At 38.3% G+C, this 21,779-nt stretch overlaps 1 protein-coding gene across 1 annotated transcript; it reads left to right on the top strand.

Annotated features, from left to right (window-relative positions):
- The first annotated feature begins 1,317 nt into the window (after nt 1-1,317).
- LOC130919005 (mucin-2-like) lies at nt 1,318-20,502 on the top strand. The gene is made up of 4 exons (XM_057841358.1): nt 1,318-1,441; nt 15,751-18,465; nt 18,560-18,645; nt 20,282-20,502. The coding sequence occupies exons 1-4, from the start codon at nt 1,384-1,386 to the stop codon at nt 20,354-20,356; spliced, it is 2,934 nt and encodes a 977-aa protein (XP_057697341.1). The 5' UTR covers nt 1,318-1,383; the 3' UTR covers nt 20,357-20,502.
- Nucleotides 20,503-21,779: the final 1,277 nt, after the last annotated feature.

The following is a 21,779-nucleotide window of genomic DNA, read 5'->3' as shown; positions in this document are numbered from 1 at the left end:
CCCAAGCCGAGCTCTCCTTTTTTAATGCATACATTGCACTACCCTCCCCACACAATCCCATGACGGTGCTGGGTAATGGCTGCCAGCCGGGAACCTGGAAGCCACAGTAATAGGGTGGTAGGTGGGTCCCACACTTTTTCTCTATGGCGGGGCTCTCGGGGCGTGGCCTCCTCTCTGCCTGGGCTGCCGGCCGCGGGAGTGGGGGGAGGTCGGGGCTCCGATCTCGCGTTCCCCCACGGCGGCTCCTCGGCGCTCTCCTGCCTCCGCCTTGCCCTTGCTTCTCTGCCTGGGTATCCACCCTGCGCTTGGTCGCGGGTCGCTGGCTGGACGCTGGTGTTTCGGCTGGATGTCGCCTGCTCCGACGGGGGACCCTGCCCTGGGCTTGGTGGGCCGCTGGGGGTCCCGTGGCGTGCTGTGCCGGTTGGGGGCTGCGGTGGCGGCTCGTGGGCCAGTGTTGTCGGCCGGGGTTGGGGTTGGTGGTGTGTCCCTCTTCCCATCCCTAAAGTCCGTTTGATGGGAGCGCGGGTGGCCACGGGGACCACCCTCGATCACCCCGGGGGGGCGATGGCTCCTTTGCTGGGCTGCGGGAGGACGGATGGGCTGCGCTAACATTGGAATAAATATCTCTCCACGGGCAATCTGAAATTCTCGCATTTCATATTTCATATTATACTTTTCCGCCTCAGTATTTTTGATTCATTCAGAAAACACAAGATTTCATTTTTTTGTGTGCAGAAATGTATCAAAACAGTGTTTTTCAAGTTCTTGTTTTAACATTGTCTCGCTGATAACTGAACACGTACACTGGCATAAAAGCAATCCAATACACCATCTCTGCTGAAATGTATTTTTCTTCACAGTTTAAGAAGGATAGTAACACGCTTGTTTGTTAATTTAATATCAAATTGTCCACGTGTGTAAAGATGAGTGTGACAATTGGCTGCGATTTATACGTCTCTGGCCCAGAGTGTACCCCAACTCATGCTCAAAGTAAACCAGAATGGGAACAAATGGAGGGAAATGAAAATCATTTTGATGGTTAAATTATTTGACCAATAGCAGGTGCATATCAACAAATTAGATTATCATGGAAAACATCTGAATTAAGTACATCATAATAGTCTCTTGAAATAGACTATTGAAATGATAAAATAGTATTCAAAATCATTCCGTCTGCAAATAACATTGATAATATTGTAATAACAGCATTAATGAAGCTTCACAGTGACTGTTTCAAAGTGTAGCCTCCCTCTCAACATTGTTCCTTGCTCAATAGTTGGGGGTGGGTGGAGCCTCAACAAAGAAAATGCGAAATATGGACTGATGTTCCAGATAGATACCCGACAGTGAGGCCAGGTATACAGAAATATCTCGATTGCCGCAATGAAAATATTGCTTTACTGGATGTATTTGCATGGATATTTGTCTACAATGTTTCAAGGTAACTTGCTTTAACATATTTCTGCATCAGAGGTGTAAAATGCAAAGTCGTGGAAAAATCTTTTGTCTTATACTTGTACTAGAGCTAAATTCATTACAATGGTATTAGTAAAGTAATATTATTCCTATACTTTGCATGGTTTGTAAACAGTAAAGACTGATTTCATCACTTAACAAGACTTAAAATCATAAGTATAATTGCTTTAGCATATCAGTAGGCGCTCTGAGGAACTTGCGGCCTCATATAACAATAACATTTATGGCCCTTTCATTTCCTTTCACAAATGGTAAATGCGATATTTAAAGGCCTCTGCCATACTTTCTGAGGCTTATAATGCACACAATGGTCTGGCACGGTGATCCTTCGGGTGTGGTTATGAATCACATAATTGGTTGTAATCTGCAGTATTCAATAGTATATACAGTGGTATGAAAAAGTATCTGAACCGTTTGGAATTTCTCACATTTCTATATAAAATCAAATGTGATCTGATCTTTGTCAAAATCACACAGATGAAAAAGCAGTGTCTGCTTTAACTAAAATCAACCAAAAATTTATAGGTTCTCATATTTTAATGAGGATAGTATGCAAACAATGACTGAAGGGGGAAAATTAGGTGAGTGAACCATCACATTTAATATTTTGTACCCCGCCCCCCTTTTTTTGCATTAATAACTTTAACCAGGTGTTGCAACAGATCAGTCTGGCACATCGTTCAGGACTAATCTTGGTCCATTCTTCTCTACAAAACTGCTGTAGTAGTCTGGCATGAATCTCTGTCTTGAGGTCATGCCACAGCATCTCAATGGGGTTCAAGTCGGGCCTTTGACTTGGCCACTCCAGAACGTGCATTTAGTTCCTCTGAAGCCATTCTGAAGTTGATATACTTCTGTGTTTTGGATCGTTGTTTTGTTGCAGCATCCATCCTCTTTTTACCTTCAACTGTCTGACTGACAGTTTCAGGTTTTCCTGCAAAACATCCTCATAAACTTTTGAATTAATTCTTCCATTAATGATTGCAAGTTGTCTAGGCCTGAGGTAGCAAAACCGCCCCAAATCATGACGCTCCCTCCACCATGCTTCACGGTGGGGATGAGGTGTTGATGCTGGCGAGCTGTTCTATTTTTCATCCACACATGATGTTGTGTGTTACTCGCAAACAATTCAACTTTGGTTTCATCAGTCCACAAAATATTTTGCTGAAACTTCTGTGGGTTGTCCAAGTGCCTTTTGCGAACATTAAATGAGCAACAATGTTTTTTTTAGACAGCAGTGGCTTCCTCTGTGGAGTCCTCTCATGAACACCATTCTTGGCCATAGTTTTACATATAGTTGTTGTGCGCGCACAGACATATTGGACTGTGCCAGTGATTTCTGTAAATCTTTAGCAGACATGCTAGGGTTCTTTTTTTAGCTCTGAGTATTTTGCGCTGAACTCTTGGCGTCATCTTTGGTGGATGGCCACTCCTTGGGAAAGAAGCAACAGTGCCAAACTCTCTCCATTAGACAACTTCTCAGACTTTCGATTGATGAACATCCAGACTTTTAGAGATGGTTTTGTATCCTTTCCCAGCTTTATACAAATCAACAATCCTTGATCGTGGGTCTTCAGACAGCTCTTGTGACCGAGCCATGATGTACATCAGACAATGCTTCTCATCAAGACATTTCTTACCAGGTGTGTGTTTTATCGTGGGCAGCACAGCTTTAAACCACTCATCAGTGATTGGGCACACACCTGACTTAAAATGTTTGGTAAAAATGGGTTTCAATTGCTTTTTAAGTCTCCTTAGGCAGAGGGCTCACTTACTTATTTTTCCCCCTTCTGTCATTGTTTGCATGGTATCCTCACTAAAATATGAAAACCTATAAATGTTTGAGTGGTTTTAGTTAAAGCAGACACTGTATTTTCATCTGTGTGATATTAACAAAGATCAGATCACATTTGATGGTGATTTTATGCAGAAATGTGAGAAATTGCAACAGGTTCAGATTCTTTTTCATACCACTCTCTATGTAAACAAATATATATACATATATATATATATATATATATATATATATATATATATATATATATATAGTATAAACACAGAATTTCTGTAATCCCCCAATCATGAATTCATTTTACCAAAAAGCTATCTACTGTATAATGTAATAGAATATTCAAAAACAGTTGTGTAAACTTAAAACTGGATAAAGACATAATTGGACGGCTTTTGGAGGATGGCATTATTGTTTCTGAACTGTCATTTAACAGCACCTCACTAAGTGTATACTGTAGTTAATTGCAAACAGAGTGGCAGTGGTACATTTCCACATCTTTGTTGATTAATTAGAGAGGAAGGGACCACAAAAGAAATTATTGAAAAAAACAACTTAGAAAATCTATAAACACTTTCATGCACGAATTATGTTTTATTTATTTATTTATGTTTAAGCGCATTAAAATAGGACAAGGATTTCAAACTTGTGGCCTAGGAGCCAATTGGAGCCCAAGGGACAGTATTTTGATTGATTAATTAATTAAAGAGGAAGGGACCACAAAAGAAATTATTGAAAAAGATAAACATGCACTGAAAAAAACAACCTAGAAAATATATAAGGCGGAAAACACAGACAAGACTGAAAAAGCAGTTTCTACTCTTGCACTCTCTTTAAAATAAACGGCTGTATTTTAAGCCAAAACAACTGTTGTGTTTGATAGAACAATGTGTCTATATGCTGCCATAGCAGATTCATGGCGCATTAAGCCCCCAAACTATTTTTAATTTGTCCGTTTTACCCTGGAAAGCCCCGTTTACAGATGTCGCGCAACCGATTTTGTTTCAACCCAGCCATAAAACAAAGGTAATTAATTATATTTATTATTCAAAATGTCATTTTTAGCTCAGAATCATTAATTGATGTCTAATATTTCATTAAAAACAAACAATGACTTTAGAAAATTATTTAGTCGCATATTTTAAACTTTTAAACAAATGACGTCACAATGAAAAAAATGGTGTCTGTAAAAACGTCACGGATATCTACCTCATAATTATTGCTTAATTGTATTTTTTTTGTTACTGTCGCATTTTCTAAGATGTGTTAGATGATAAATAATCGATCCAAACAAAGAAAAATTGCACACACAAAAAACGTTTAAAAGGGTAAATATATGAAAAAGAAAATCTCGACCACTCCTTGATGTCTGCGATATCTGCATCGCGACCCTTGTTATATTACCATGTTTCACCCATAAAATACCCCAAAAATCCAACTGTGGCTATTCACAGCTGTATCTTGACTCTCAGTGATACATGCTACATGGAGTTTTTGGATCGAAACAAGGTAAGTATGCGATAATATTTCGTTAAAGTCATGGCGTCTGTAATTCTGCTCTCGCGTGCTCTCACCTCCAGATAGGGTTTTGTTTTAAAAAAATAAAAATATATTTTTTAAATGCCCTCCAGTTCAAAATGGTTCTTCCCCCAGAAGATTGACATTTTAAGCTTTCCAATGATGTATTACACATGCATATCGGACAATTTTTAAATTTGGCCAAATTGGGGGTCTAAGAGCGGAACTTCAAGTCACCTGAGTGTTTTCCGCCATAAACACATTCATGCACAAATCATTTTTTTTGTTTGTTTTAAAGTGCCTATGACTGGATAAAAAAAAGTCTTAAATAGCATTATTATGTGAATTACAATAATATTTTGAGACGATTCGACTATATACAACAATTTGGCAAAGTGCAGATGATGAGAAATTAATCTTTTAATCTGACGTTTAGCACTTGCCTGTCATCATAGCGCTCTAGCAACCCCAGTTGGAGGATGACGTCAGCAGGGTCACGATTTTATCCGATTTAAAATTCAGCCCATTGAGGGGGAATTATTCAAAACAAGGAAAATGCAATGGAGAAAGCAGCAAAATGTCGTTGTTTCAATCTCTCTACTCCAATAATTTTACAGGATATTCTTTTTATGCAAGTATTTTTCCCTAATTGCTAAATGAATGGCATGGTCATTCATGACAAATAACGGTCTTGTGCTAACTGGAATATGAAATATTAAAAATGCATTTATTCAGTACGACATGGCAAAATTACTCCATAATGGTCAGAACTGTCGACTTCTTGCACCTCCCGAACAATATTTTATGCCACCGGAGTTAGTCAGGCTTTTGTCATTTCCCTGCCCCGGCTTCGGAAAGCATAAAGAAACAAGGGGGCGTGACAGCTAGCCGACATGCTAACCCGAACTGAGCGGCGTTTCCAGGTCTTATTCTCGCCTTTCGAAGCGAAGAATCACACAAAAGTACCCAGGATCGTGTCACATAGCGGCAGGGTTGTCGATTGTCTTCGCCGATCGGCGGCGAGCAAGTGACAGGTTGTCGTTCCCCTGCTGCGAGCTGGAGAGCTCATTTGCCGGGGAAGCAGCTGGAGAATGACCGCTGGACAAACCGGCCGGCGTCAGAGGAGCCCGCAGTTGCCCGGGCCCAACCCGAGGATAGTGGTCTATTGCCGGTGTTCTGCCAAATTTTGCACCCTTATAATATTATGAAGCCCCCATTTGACATCAATTGTAGTATTAGTGTTGTCCGCATGTGTTTTGAAACAAAAAAAATCTGTAAACAAAATTTTAAAAATCAATTAAAAATTTTTAAATATTATGAATAAATAAGGCAGCAATGTGGTAGAGTGGTTAGCCATGGTCCACCTCACAGTTGCTTCCAGACACTCCCAGTTAAAATGGATTGGGCGTCTATTGCCGTCGAACGGTGTTTTCAACGTCAGGTTCCCTCTTTTAATAACTACTGCAACACACTCTCTTAGACCTGGGCTTGCAGTGAATCTGCGAATCATCTGTCATACACTGCGCCACGCCGTCAAGTAGGGGGCCTGCCAACATCAAGAGTTACTCTCAAAACACACGCACGCAGCAATCTAACGCCGAATTAAGTTTAAAAAAGTATGAAAGCTGTACAGCATACAAACAGGAAGCATTGTCTCAGGAGTGATTTGTTCGAGGATTCAAGGTAATAATCACATTTTTCATACCATGCATGCATTTTGAAACGTTGTGAAAAAAAATTAATGGGAGAAATTAGCCGCTCCGGCATTCGAGTCATAGTTGGCAGTATTTATGTAAAATAAATGTTTAACTGCTCGGTTTTTTTTGCTTTTAACCAAGACTCAAGACTGGTTTACGTCCATATAAATAAAGAATTCAGCGATTTAGGCATTTATTCACAAGAATATTCAACGGAAAAAGCTCTTCGTGGTGATAAGGCGGCGCTACAGTGGCTTAAAGACCAGCAGCAGAGTCGACATATTTACGTAAAATGAATGCTAACTGCCCCGTTCTTTGCTCTTTTAACTAAGAATCAAGACTGTTTACGTACTTATCTATAAAGAATTTACGGATTTACGCATTTATTCACAAGAATTTTCAACGGAAAAAGCTCTTTGTTTACATATGGCGGCCGCTAATTTCCTTACTGACTAGCCTCATAGTTCACAATATTTACGTAAAATAAATGCTACCTGCCCGTTTTTTTGCTTTTAACAATGAATCGAGACTGTCCATATCTATAAAGAATTCAGGGATTTAAGCATTTATTCACAAAAAATTTCAACGTAAAAAGCTCTTTGTCTGTGTTTCCACTTGGTCATCTTTGACGGTGATAGGCCCCCTATTATTTGGCCCAACTCCCCGTGTCCCGTCAATATCATTATGAAGTCTACACTGTAAAATATTATAAGTTGACTTTACTAAAAAAAAATATGCAAACTTGCTGCCTTAAAAAATTTAATTTATGTTGACTTAGATGAATTAGATTTGATTAACTTAATTATTGTGAGTTGGCAGTACTCAAATTAACTTAAAAAAATGAATTATAGTCACTTGTTTATTGTGAGTTGGCAGTACTCAAATTAACTTAAAAAATTTGGATTATAGTCACTTGTTTATTTTGAGTTGGCAGTACTCAAACTAACTTAAATAACTGGATTCCAGTAACTTGTTTATTTTGAGTGTACAGTACTCAAATTAACTCAAATAATTGGATTGTAGTAACTTCTTTGATTTTGCAGTATTCAAGTGATAATTGTGTATTAATTATCTTTAGTTTTCCATTTCATCCATCATATTCAGGTCAACTTAATTTTCTTGACCTAAAAGAATTCCACAATAGAAATTACAACTGCACATACTAATTTCATTAAAAACACATTTTCTAACAGTAATGACCCCCAAAACACAATAAATGGAGAAGACTCAATGGATTAATTCAGTGGAATTAAATTTTACTTTAAAATGCTCAAAAGTGCATTTAATGGGAGACACTGGCTCCTGGCAGGCTGAACAGCGTTTGGTTAATGCTCAGTATCAATGAAGTGGATTATTATAAACCAACTTTTGCAAACATTTTGCACCTCATACAAAGTATAAGTACCGAAAATAACCTTTTGCTACAGAAATTACTGAATAATACCTGAACTGCATCAATGTCCACTCCTATCCTGTGATTTCCAAAGACTAACAGGCGACAGCCTATTCTCATAATTTCAGGACATTAACTCGAGCATTGAAGACATGGCGTCAAACTAGTTTCCCATTACAACATGAGCTTGAGCTCTGGTAAGGATAAAAGTTCTGATTTCTCCAACAATATTAGTGATCCAAACTGGAACTACAATCACATTGTGCCGTGGTTTAAACTGCGCAGCAGTGATAAAATAAACATAAAAATACAGAACTCTTTTTAAAACACACAACTCATTTCAATTTCAAATTTCACTTTAACACCTGATACAGTAAACAAGATACCTTGTTTTTTTCACATCACTAAAAGAGTAAATGCAAAACATGTTCTGGAGTTATACACTTGAGAAACCTAAAATCTTACCAAGAATATGTCTTATTTTTATTCAAATTCTAATTTCATATTAAGCTTTTTCCTCTAAAAAAAGTAATTTCTAGTCAAAAATATGTCATTAGTATGTATATATATTTTTTTTCAATTAAAAAAAAGTCATGTCAATCAAAAAAATTTGCTTGAATGAAAAAATAAATTTCTAAGTCAAAAAAATTTATTTGAAAACTATTTTTCTTTGATTTAATTTTTTTTTTTTTGAAACAACTTTTTTGATTGATGTAATTCTGCATTTGGACCACATTTTGGCTAGGACATTTGTGTCTTTATTATTCAATCAAAAAATAAGTTGCTTCAAACAAAAAATTTATATTTTCAAAAGAAAATCACTTCAATCAAAAAAAAAAAAACAAAAAAAAAAAGCGTAGAAAAAAAGGTTTGAATGTGAAAAAATATTTGAGACTCAGAAATTTACACTTTTCATTGAAACTGTTTTCTTTGATCAAAGCAATCCTTTTTGTTTTCAAGCCATATTATGGGTAGGACATTTGTGTCCAAATCAATCAATCCCAATAAAAGTTGCTTCAATCAAAAAAACTATTTTTAATAAAAGAAAAAAAAACTTTTGCAAAAATATTTTTTTGAAAATATTTTTTTTTATTTTAAATATTTTTTTTAAATTGACTTGTCACTCTTTTTTTTTTTTTGAAAAGCAAAAAGTTTTAAACTTTTTTTTTTTTCTAAGGTGGAAAAAGTTTTGAAGGCACTTTTTTTTGGTTGAATCATTTAGACACGAAGATCCAAATTCAACGCTACTTCCGACATGTTTGAGTGGCAGGTGATTACGCCAATGGCATAAAAGCAGGAAGCAAGAATAATGGCCACCAGGGCTCCATCCAGCCATCGGACTCTGCTCGAGTCCAAGCCAAAAATAGGGCACCGGTGCGGGGGTGTGACATCGGCATCTCACCGGAGTGCCGGCGATGGTACGGTGCCCTGTCGCAGCGCACTGGCGGACCCCATTATCACCCCCCCCCCGGCGCGGAGGCCGGCTGTTGAGTGGACGGCCCGCGAGTGACACGACACTCATTCAAAGCTGAAGCGACGGGGCTCCCGGCGCGGACTCGCTTACTGGGCAGGCTAGTGTCGGGCCACTCCCATACCGGCGCGTCGCGACACTGCGGTTGGACCCCGATTGCCAACCGTCACGTCAGGGCAGCGGGTGAAGTTCCCCTCTTGAATCACATTAAGCAGCAGCGCACCATACCATCGCGGGCACTCCAGTGAGATGCCGATGTCACCCCCCCGTACCTGTGCCCTATTTCCGGCTTGGACTCGAGCAGAGTCCGATGGCTCGATGGAGCCCTGGTGGCCATTAGTCATTCTTTTATGCCATTGGTGTAGTCACCTGCCATTCAAACATGTCGGAAGTAGCGTTGAAGTCGTATCTTTGTGTCAAAATGATTCAATCGAAAAAAAGTGCCTTCAAAACTTTTTCCACTTCAAAAAAAAAAAAAAAAAAAAAAAAAAGTTTAAAACTTTTTCCTTTAAAAAAAAAAGTGACACGTCAATAAAAAAATATTTAAAAATATATATATTTTCAAAAAATATATTTTTGCAAAAGGTTCTTTTCTTTGATTAAAAATGAGTTTTTTTTATTAAAGCAACTTTTATTGGGATTGAATGATTTAGACACAAATGTCCTACCCATACTATGGCTCAAACACATTTCACTTTTCTTTGCTTTTGTGTGCAGTGAAAGTAGAATAAACACTGCTCTGAAAGTTAGTCTTGATATGGGCAAGTAACCATTTGCCTCAGCTTAAGATGTCTTCGCAAATGGGTGAAGAAGTCTGCTTCTGAGCAAGGCTCCACAAAGTTGCACAACTGACGGTCAAATGCAGTTTCTCCACTTTTGCCTGCATCTTTTTGAGAGTGCCATGTCGACAGGTGTACTTTGAGTGCATTAAAAGATTTAAATGTGCAGAGGCAGTCCTTATGAAGACATGGGAGTAGGGATGTCCGAGTGTGGTATCCATGTTTTAAGCGGTAATGCTTAAGCAAGTAGCCTCTTTTCAGCAGAAAATGTGCAGTACTTGCAAGTCCACTGCATTAGAGAATATTGCTCTGGTTGACCTGAAAAGACATGATAATTTCAGCATTGAGAACTTGTTAGAAAAAAAAAAGTTACATTTTTTCTTAACAGTCACAAATTAAAATGTCCAATTATTTTTAATCACAAATTAAAATCTGCAATGAATTATTTTAATATGCACAAACTAAAATGTGTAATAATGAGTTTTTAAATTAACGTAATTGATTATTTTTTAACATTCAAATTGAGATGTACAATTAATTTCTTAATCCATCTGTAAAAACATTAATGCATGTTTGTTATCCCAACCCATGAAACAAATACAAATATTAAATGATTCATTGATCAGTGTATGAAACATACCTGTAATTGCTGAGACTGAGGTATGTGTGGACTTTTGACCAAATGTGGAGGCGGGCCGTATCCGGCCCGCAGGCCGTAGTTTGGGGACCCCTGCTCCAACGCAAGAACCGATTACGTTGGCGCACATGAAGTCTGACTGTGCATTTAGCTCTTACCTGAGCCGAAATATACAGGCTGAAGCTGACTTAATTCTAGCACTAACTCTGTAAATAAATAACTTTATCGACATTTCTACATTTTTACGTGAGAAAGTAGCCGTTTAGCTCCACAACGTGCAAATTCGGCGCTACTCAAGCTAGCCGTAGTGACTAAGGCACTTCCTGTTAGTTTCACAAAATAAAACACCCGCTAACGATAGAATTAGTGTTTTTATTTTTAAAACAGGAAGCGATGCTCCCCTCGGTCTAGCTAACTTAAAACCGCTCGGTAACTGTTTTAAAAACCTCTCCCATCGCCTAAAAACGTTAACGAGCCCCGTCTGTCAACTTAATTGCCAAGAATTCAAAACGCCGGCATAAAATGGTAGTCTACCATAAAATGTAGTCTACATTTGTTTCTGAAAATGATGAGGTTACTGTCACGGTCATATAGCATGCTTGCTAGCGGTGATATTTGATGTAATTGACACTTCTCCTCCCTGGCAGCACACAGGCTACTACGCTACAACAAGACAAATCGACGGTTTACAAAAGAGTAAAATATTTACTTACCAAATCAGTGTGCTGAGGACAAGTAAACCCACAATGGCGAAAATAACTGAGAAAGGTGTTGGAAAGAGCGCGAAAGTGGGCAGGGCAGATCTGCGCATGTTTGATAGAACGCCCAAAGGACACTGGGTACAATAAATTATTTTTTCTAATTTGACTTAACTCGGATATATCAAGTTAAGCAAGTTCTCCAACCCCAAATTACTACTTACTTATTTAAAAGTAGTGTTCACAACAGGTTGATGAAAATTGAGTTTAGTTCACTTATCACATTTAATTAATTTGAATGTTAGCATTTACAGTGTATGAATGAAATTGAAGCGCATGCCATTTCGTAAAGGGCATTTCATTTTATACTTGAATAAAATTAAATAGGTGCATTTTGTACACTCACTGGCAACTTTATTCGCACACCTGTCCAACTGCTCACTTATGCAAATTTCTAATCAGCCAATCACTTGGCAGCAACTCAACGCATTGAGCCATGTAGACCTTGTAAACCGATCAGCTGTTTTTCAAACCGAGCATCAGATTACGGAAGAAAGTCTTGTCTGAGTATATTCGAAACCTCTAATACTTTAAATTATTAGACAATGGACTCTTTCTGAAGGATATTACTCAGATGGTATCAGGTTGCAAGTAATAAAAAGACAACACAATGAACTCAAACTAAGGTTTGTCGAACAGGTTTCTAAATCTTATAGCCATAGAATATAGACAAGTTTTTACTTTGGTATATGATAACCTGAGCTTTAAAAGCTTCCTTATTCCTATTGTTTGACTAGAATGTGTTGTGAAACAAGAAGGACTACTCAAATTGGTGGGTTTTGCTTATTACCGTAATTTTCGGACCATAAGCTGTTACTTTTTACCTTAATTTTGAATCCTGCAGCTAATAGTCCAGTGCGGTTTATTTGTTGATTTATTTGGGTTAAAAGGCAACACATCCCTCAGAGCATGCATTGCAGCACTACAGATCTAAATAACAATCAAAATTCATATTCTTACTTAGTCAGTTACTGTTCCAGTTGTTTCATCAATTGCTTGTTGTGGTATTTGTTAACACTTTATTTGACAGCAGCGTCATAAGACCGTCATAATTATGACATGACACTATCTTGGGTATTACTGAATTCTTATGACAGATTTCATTAAGTGTCATCCAGCAAATTATGTTACTAAAGCCATTTATGTCCAGCTCGGATCTTTTGCATCCATTCAAAAGTGAGATAATTTGCCGGATGACACTAAATGACATCTGTTATAAGCATTCATTTATGCTCATGACAATGTAATGTCATAATTATGACTACCTAATGACAGTCTTAAGGCGCCACTGTCAAGGTGTTACCAAATACCATAATTAGCAATTAATGAAACTGGAACAGTAACTGAATAAATATTTTGCACAGAACAAGAATTTTGATTGTTATTTTACATCTGTAGTGCTGCAATGCATGCTAGGAGGCATGTTGGACAACAACAGTGTTGACAGCAGTGGCATGTACAACGAAGCCGGTTTTCTGGCTTATCAGGGTAACTTCGGGAGTAACTTCATCACGTGCAATCTAACTTCCCGGCTAACCGAAACTACGAAAGGTGGATATGTTGGAACCGGGGAATTTTGCCATAGCAACACACGCCACATGTCAAACCTGGTCGTCTCAGAGTTAGATCTTGCTTAACCCCAGGTTTCAGATTAACCACCCCACGCCTGCCACTTGGGTCTTTCATCGGGCTTAAAAAATCCTGCCCGACCCGGCCCGTGGATACTAAAGCCCGACCTGGCCCGAACCCGATCAATTACCTTGATTTGCAGCCCCCAGCCCAAAACACCCCGAAATTTTATATTTTATTTGTATGCGCGAGCCCGAAAAAAACTGAAATTTTATGTTTTATTTGTGAGGACTCAGGAGGAGGAGGAAATGCGGAGATGCGATGCATGGTTGCGTTTTGTGTGATTACATTTGTGGCGATAATGATAACAAATTATAGCCTGTCTTTTGTAACGAATTCTCACAGTTAAACAAGACTGTAATATGCATATTCAATAAACATTTATATCTTTTATATTTGTGTATTTTCTATCAGGCAGATGGTGGACTTGACATTTATGTTATTCTTTGAGTTGGCAGACAAAAAACGAAAGTTTTCTCAATTTTTAAATAGTCTACATATTTTTATGATCATTATAAATGCATTTACACAATGAGAAAACAATGGAAAAGTTTGTCAAATATATTTATTATATGAGAGGAAAGCGCCGCATTCGTTGACATTCAGCAAAGTCGACACAGGTTTTACACACTGTTTTGGATGATGTTCTTATATTTCATTTTGACCTGTTGCCAGGTGCGTTTTCTGCTGCTGTTGCCTCTGAAGATGTTCAAAGGACATATAGACTCATTCAGTCAAGGGGACTAAACATACAATCATCCTGCTTCTTGTGGTGATGCACATACCATAAATTATTTCTTGCAGCTAACATCCCAAATATTATTTCATTGTCCTGACAGCAGGCTTCATTTCTTTTCGCTGACATAAGTAAAACTGGCATACTTACGCATTCAGACGATCTGTAATTCGCTGCCAACAGACCAGTCATGCTCCACTTGCTGAAAGTGTTGGGTTTTGCGGTGAGGGTGGATTTAAATTCGGCATACCTTCGCATAATTAACACACATTCCTCGCCTGAGAAATAAGGTGCCCATGCTATCGTCAACTTTTTGTTTGACTCTGGTATCAGCCCCCTTTTACAATATGTGAACGCGCAGTAACTGATTAGGTTAACGCAGGTTCAACAAATCAACTTCATAATCAGCGTCGTAGCACCGATTAACCCCAAACTAGATAACCTGGTTTTGTCAACCCCGGTTTCCAGCTGGAACCCTGGGTTTCTTCTGAGTAAGTTGAAACCCGTTCGTAGTACAGGCCACATGTGGCAGAAGAGGTTGACTTTCTCCCCCAATGGAGCAGCGATGGCCAAATGAAGCTTTTTGAAGCAATGAAGCTTTAAAGCCAATTGGTTCAAAACTTCATGGTGGTTCATTTGGTCTTATGACAGCCGTATGATGCCACTGTCAAATAAAGTGTTACCGGTTAATATATTTTGGTGTAAACAACCCATAATACAGTGAGGACAGCTGAAGCTTATAGTCCGGTGCGGCTTAATGTGTCACATTTGGTAGGTGGCGGCTTATAGTGAGGTGCGCCTTACACTGTAGTGCGAAAATTACAGTAAATGGACTCATTGGCCAATTCATTAAGCACACATGACCAACTGTTCATTACCTCAGTTTCTAATCAGCCAATCATATGACAGCAGCACAATGCATTTCGACATGGAGACAGGGTCAAGACAATTTGTTGGCGTTTCAAACTATCATTGGAACGGGAAAGAAAGGTGATTTAAGTGAATTTGACTGTTGCATTGGTTGTTGGTGCCAGTCGGGCTGACCTGAGTGCTGATCGAATGGGATTCTGATGCACAACCGTGCAAACCACAGGAAGTGGAGAATGTTTCATGTTTTAACATTCACATTAATTGACTCAGGGGTCAGCAACCCGTGGCTCTAGAGCCACATGCAGCTCCATGGCACTGCCCTTGTGGCTCCCTGGAGCTTTTTCAAAAATGTTCAAAAATGAAAAAAGATGGGGGAGGGAAATATATTTTTTTGTTTTAATACGGGTTCTCTAGGAGGACAAACATGACACAATCATTCTTCTAATTTATTAATAATGTAATGAGGTTAAACTTGAGGCGGAGTAGTCACGTGGTGCGTCACTCTCTATAGGATGCACTGCAGGATACATAAACATTTCATCATGAAGGCTCATCATGTATTTGTAGCCAACTTAGTCATTTTGATAGTAGGCTAATAAAGCTAAAATACATACTGTATGTATGTATTGCCTTCTTATATAAGGCTTAATTTCTTTTGCGCTCCAGACATGTTTGTTTTGTTAGGGCCAATATGGCTTTTTCAACATTTTGGGTTGCCAATCCCTTGGTTAACTTATATTTGAAATTTGATGCCAAATTAAAAAAAAAAAAAAAAAAAAAAAAGACTTATGCTGCCATAAAAATCAAAGTTTATGATAGTAAATAAACTGGCCCAAATCATTTTTTAAGACTAATTTTCTATTGAATGTATAGCAGGCTATAGTTACAGATTACAGTAAATTACACAAAATTAAAAATTAAAGATATAGTTGAATGTGACATGAATGTACAAGTATAGACAATGTACTAACTCATTATCAATTTACCACACATATAGATTCATCTCAGATAACCATGACTCCAGCAATCACCACTAAGGCAGCAACTGAAGACTATGAATCACTGAAATCTGGGAATCAGACAAACACAACAGGAACAAGCAATGTGCTCAACATCACAGCTACTAATAGCTACAGGACAAGTATAGAAAAAGCTTCGAGAACCACTTCAAGACCTACCACTTCCACAAACACTACAGAAATGATTTCAAGTGCAACAACATTCAAAACAACAACACCTTCTACAAAGAGAAGCACACTTACAAATGCATCACCAGAAAGTGAGATGCCCCAAACAAACATGATGAAATCAGAGACAACCGAGAGCATAACTCTGGGCACCACGCATCAAACCAAGTTTACCACAAATCTAGACACGACGATGTCTACTTCTGCAACAACTAATACCACCATTTCACTAGAAAACAAAACCATTTCAACGCCAAGCATGACAATAGCAACAACAAAAAATAACATGACTACCAAAACCCAGAACAAACATACAACCATATCCCAACCTCCTAAACCAATGGCAAGCACACCTGGGCTATCTGCCTCTCAAAACCAATTAAACACAACTTTATCTGCAAACATGACAACAGCAACAACACAGACAAATATGACTATTACAACCTTAAACACAACTATTTCACCAAGTCCTAAAATGCTAGTAACATCCATCACTACTGAACCCCAAACCTTAATATCTACAACTATATATAGAGATAATACAGTGCCAAATACAACAGAATCAACAATTCTAACTAACATACCTGTGACTCCAGACATGACCATGTCAACATCTGCAACAACTAACACAACTATATCAACAACTGTCTCCTTAGCAACACCAAATACAATAGTGACCACCACAACTCAAAAGACAAATACAAGCACATTCCAAACACCTGAAACAATAACAATGACACCCGCGAATGTTGAAAGTCAAAACACAGTAAAGACAACCATATCTCAAACTACTAAAACTCCAAGCCACACACTTGCAACTGCTGGCAAAACCATGCCCACTCCAACCCAAAACATGATCACACCCACAAGTCCAGTATCAGCAACAACATCCATGAGAACTTCAACCCAAAACACAACTGGAACATTATCTGAGTCTACCTTCGCACCAACTACCACAGAATCCTCAACTAAGATAAAAACATCCATGACTACAGTAACTGAATACACCACCATATCCACATCTGCAACAACTAACACATCTATGACTCCCACCATCACTCCATCAAAAACCACAACTATATCAACAACTGTCGCATTATCAACACCAAATACAATAATGACTACCATACCTCAAAAGACAAATACAAGCAAATTCCAAACACCTGAAACAATAACAAGCATACCCGCGAATGCTGAAAGTCAAAACACAGTAAAGACAACCATATCTGAAACTGGTAAAACTTCAAGCGACACACTTGCAACTGCAGGCACAACCATGCCTATTCAAACCCAAAACATGATCACACCAACCAGTCCAGTATCAGCAACAACATCCATGACAACTTCAACCCAAAACACAATGACTGGAACGGTTTCTAAATCTGCCTTAGCACCAACTATTACAGAATCCTCAACAAAGACAAACAAACCCATGACTACGATAACTGAATACGCAGCCATATCCACATCTGCAACAACTAATACTTCTATGACAACCATCACTACTACACCACAAAACAATAGTATACTCCCCTACAGTCCAATACAAGGCACAACAGCAAGAACACATGTGAATACTAGAACCCAAGACCCATTAGTGACAACCAAAAGCCGGACCACAGATACCACCATATCACAAACACCTGAAACAATGACAACAATCACTAATACACTACAAAACACAACAAAATTTAAAGCTAACACAGCCCAAAGCACCAGAGCAGAGATCACAAACACAGCAATTACGACTAACATAATTCAAAACAAATCAACGGACATACCGCAAACACGTCAAACAATGACAAGCATACCTGTAATTACTGGAACTGAAAACCCATTTAACACAGTCAGTTCAACAATGCCCAGTACCCTAAGTACAACAACACCCACAACCATTACTACCATAACCCAAAAAACAACTGTATACACAAATCCAACAACATTAGTAGCATCCGTGACTACTGTGTCACAAAACACAGCAAATATATCTATGGCTATTACAGTGCCAAATACAACAAAAGTTTCAACCACAACATACAGATCCATGACTACAGAAACTCCAGACACAACAACTAACACATCTATGAATACTATCACCGCTACACAGCAAAACTCAACTGTCTCAGCAACTCAAACAATGTCAAGCACCATCACTACAAGAACCAACATATTAAGTACAACCATATCCCAAACACCTGAAACAATAGCAAACATACCTGTGACTACTGCAAGTGAGGACCCAAAAAACAGAACCATATCCACAACTCAAAACACCACACTTGCAATGACAAACATAATCACAACTCCAGCAAACCAGAACACAATCATAACCACACATCCTGCCCCAACAATGACTACTTATGCAGCCCAGAACATGACCTTATCTACAGCAACTTCAGTGCCAAATACTACAGAGTCTCCAACCACCACAAATGAATCCATCCAAACATCAAATTCATCGACATCCACAACCAAATCAACGTCAAGCATACCAACTTCATTAACAAACACCATGACTCCCAAAGGTACTGTACGTTACCCTTCCATTTCATGATTGTTTTCACTGATAATTTTGGAATGGATATAATTAAAATTCAAAATTATCCTTAATCCCTGCAGGTCCCCCATTACTGGCCCACATCAGGATGAAGATAAATGTACTGAATGGGATTACCAATGATATGATTATTGAATTGGTTGAAACAGTAAGTGAAATTATTCATTCCCACTTATAGTACAGTGGTATGGAAAAAGTATCTGAACCTTTTGGAATTTCTCACATTTCTGCATAAAATCACCATCAAATGTGACCTGATCTTTGTCAAAATCACACAGAGGTAAAAACTGTCTGCTTTCACTAAAACCACCCAAACTTATAGGTTTTCATATTTTAATGATAACATGCAAACAATGACATAAGGGGGAAAATAATAAGTGAACCCTATGCCTAAGGAGACTTAAAGAGCAATTGAAACCAATTTTTACCAAAAAATTTAAGTCAGATTTGTTCCCAATCACTGATGAGTGTTTTAAACCTGCCCTGCCCACTATAAAACACACACCTGGTTAGAATTGTCTTGTTGAGAAGCATTGTCTGACGTGCATCATGGCTCGGTCAAAGAGCTGTCTGAAGACCTATGATCAAGGATTGTTGATTTGTATATAGCTCGGAAAGGATACAAAACCATCTCTAAAAGTCTGGATGTTCATCAATCGACAGTCAGAGTAGTTGTCTACAAATGGAGAGAGATTTGCACTGTTGCTTTTCTCCCAAGCAGTGGCCATCCACCAAAGATGACGCCAAGAGTTCAGTGCAGAATACTCGGAGATGTAAAAAAAAAAAAAAAAAAAGAAACCGAGAGTGTCTGCTAAAGACTTATAGAAAACACTAGCACAGTCCAATATCTCTGTGCACAAATCAACTATATGTAAAACTATGGCCAAAAATGCTGTTCTTAGGAGGACTTGGCGAAGGAAGCCACTGCTGTCTAAAAAGCCCCATTGTTGCTCGTTTAATGTTTGCAGAAAGGCACTTGGACACGCCACAGAAGTTTTGGCAAAATATTTTGTGGACTGAAGAAACCAAAGTTGAATTGCTTGAGAGTAACACACTACGTCATGTGTGGAGGAAAAATGGAACAGTTCACAAAAATCAACACCTTATCCCCACCGTGAAGCATGGTGGAGGGAGCATCATGATTTGAGACTGTTTTGCTACCTCAGGGCCTGGACAACTTGTAATCATTAATGGAAGAATGAATTCAAAGGTTTATCAGGATGCTTTGCAAGAAAACCTGAGGCTGTATGTCAGACAGTTGAAAGTAAAACGAGGATGGATGCTGCAACAAGACTATGATCCAAAACACAGAAGTAAATCAAGTCCAGACTTGAACCTCATTGACATGGTGTGGCATGACCTAAAGACAGCGATTCATGCCAGATATCCCAGGAATCTGACTGAACTACAGCACTTTTGTAGAGAAGAATGGGCCAAGATAAGTCCTGATCGACCGGCTGATCTGCAGCTGACTGATCTGCAAATATTAAATGTGATGGTTCACTTACTTATTTTTCCCCCATCTGTCATTGTTTGCATACTATCCTCATTATAATATGAAAACCTATAAATGTTCTGGTGGTTTTAGTTAAAGCAGACACTTTTTTCATCTGTGTGACTTTGACAAAGATCAGCTCACATTTGATGGTGATTTTATGTAGAAATGTGAGGAATTCCAAAAGGTTCAGATAGTTTTTCATGCCACTGTAGTAGTGCAGTATAGCCCATTTAAGTACAATGGGAACTAAAAATAGACTTTGTGTTTTTAACTTCGTCCTTTTCAGTTTTTCAGACAACAGCTTCCGATGGAGACATCTTACGCAATCAACTTTACCAAAGTTGAAAGAACTGACCATTAAAAGCTTTGATGCTACTGCTTGCTAGCTAGCACATGACAATGGAGTACAATATACAACATAATCAAATGATTTTTTTCCCTCATTTAATATCAAACTGATTCTTTTTGGTAGATTTATATTTTCCAGGTAAACATAACTGAGTTTTTTTTTTTTTTTAAATAAACTTTTTGAATAAATACCAAATATTGTATCCCAGCTTGAAGGGAATAGATCATGCCTCACTTCAATGATTGAAACAATTCTGGGCTGGCAATCAATTCAGGGTGTACTCTGCCTACTGCCTATAGTTAGCTGGGACAATCTCCAGCACCCTCCTGAAGATAAGCGGAACAGAAGATGAATGAATGAATTAGAGATTTAAAAAAAAAAAAAAAATGTAAAAAAAACTACACTATAATGAAATTTAAAACTACTCTAACCTTGGTGAGTTGAGTTCCCACATCATATTAACTTTGAGCTCTCTGGGAGCTGTTTGGCTTCTTTGGTGAACTCAAACTACAACAGTCCGTTACAAGATTTACAAATTTACAGTAAATGTAATGTAATACCTTGACAGTTCAACGGATTTGGACGTATCAATTCATTCAGTATCAGTACAATTTATTATCATTAGAGTCACTGGGGTGGCTCAGCCTATCCCAACTGACTACGGCTAGGAGGCGGGGTAAAACCCTGAACTGATTGCCAGCCAATAGCAGAATTTGGATACCAAGGGCGTAGGTTTGGTCTCAACATTGGTAAGGACGATACGTATAACAGCATAAACTGCATGTACACTTTTTGCTGGGGACCACACAATTGTCTCTTAGCAGCGTCCTACTCGGGTTTTGCAGGTTAGCAAGTTCACACAGCTTAATGTTATTCCTAGTGTGATGCAGGTCAGACTTTGAGTAGCAAAATTAGTGGTGTGTTTCTCACCTCCACAACATTGACGTATTATTACATTACTTACACTGGCTGATGCTGCTGCTGGCCAAAAAATATGTAATATCACTCCTCTTTGAAGGGGGCGGAGGAGGCGGCAAAATCGACCGGCACATTCAGCAATTGAAAATGGGTAAATGTAAGTATGAACATAATGAAAATAATTCCATTAATAATGTTAGGGTCAATTCTATCCTTGTAACACATGGGAAAGCAATCTAAATTACCTTTATAACTGAACTCATTATCATATGCAAAAAAGGTTGCTTAAAAGTTTGTGAGGAAAATTTGAGCAACCTTAGAATTTGCTAGTTCTATGTCCCTACCGTCCCTATGCAAACCTACGCCCTAGTTGGATACCCTTTAAGTTCAAAGTTTGCACTTAAAATATGCATTGATTGTTTCATTTAAACTCTGTTCGGTTTTGTCATACTAAACAGGGATGCTGAAAATCATGTCAAGGTCTAAATATTTACAGGTATGAACCTGACTATTTGAA

This window comes from Corythoichthys intestinalis, chromosome 7 (genome assembly GCF_030265065.1).
Source record: "Corythoichthys intestinalis isolate RoL2023-P3 chromosome 7, ASM3026506v1, whole genome shotgun sequence".
Taxonomy (NCBI): Eukaryota; Metazoa; Chordata; class Actinopteri; order Syngnathiformes; family Syngnathidae; genus Corythoichthys; species Corythoichthys intestinalis.
The sequence above is the reverse complement of the archived record's forward strand: the minus strand, read 5'-3'. Positions and strand labels throughout refer to the sequence as shown.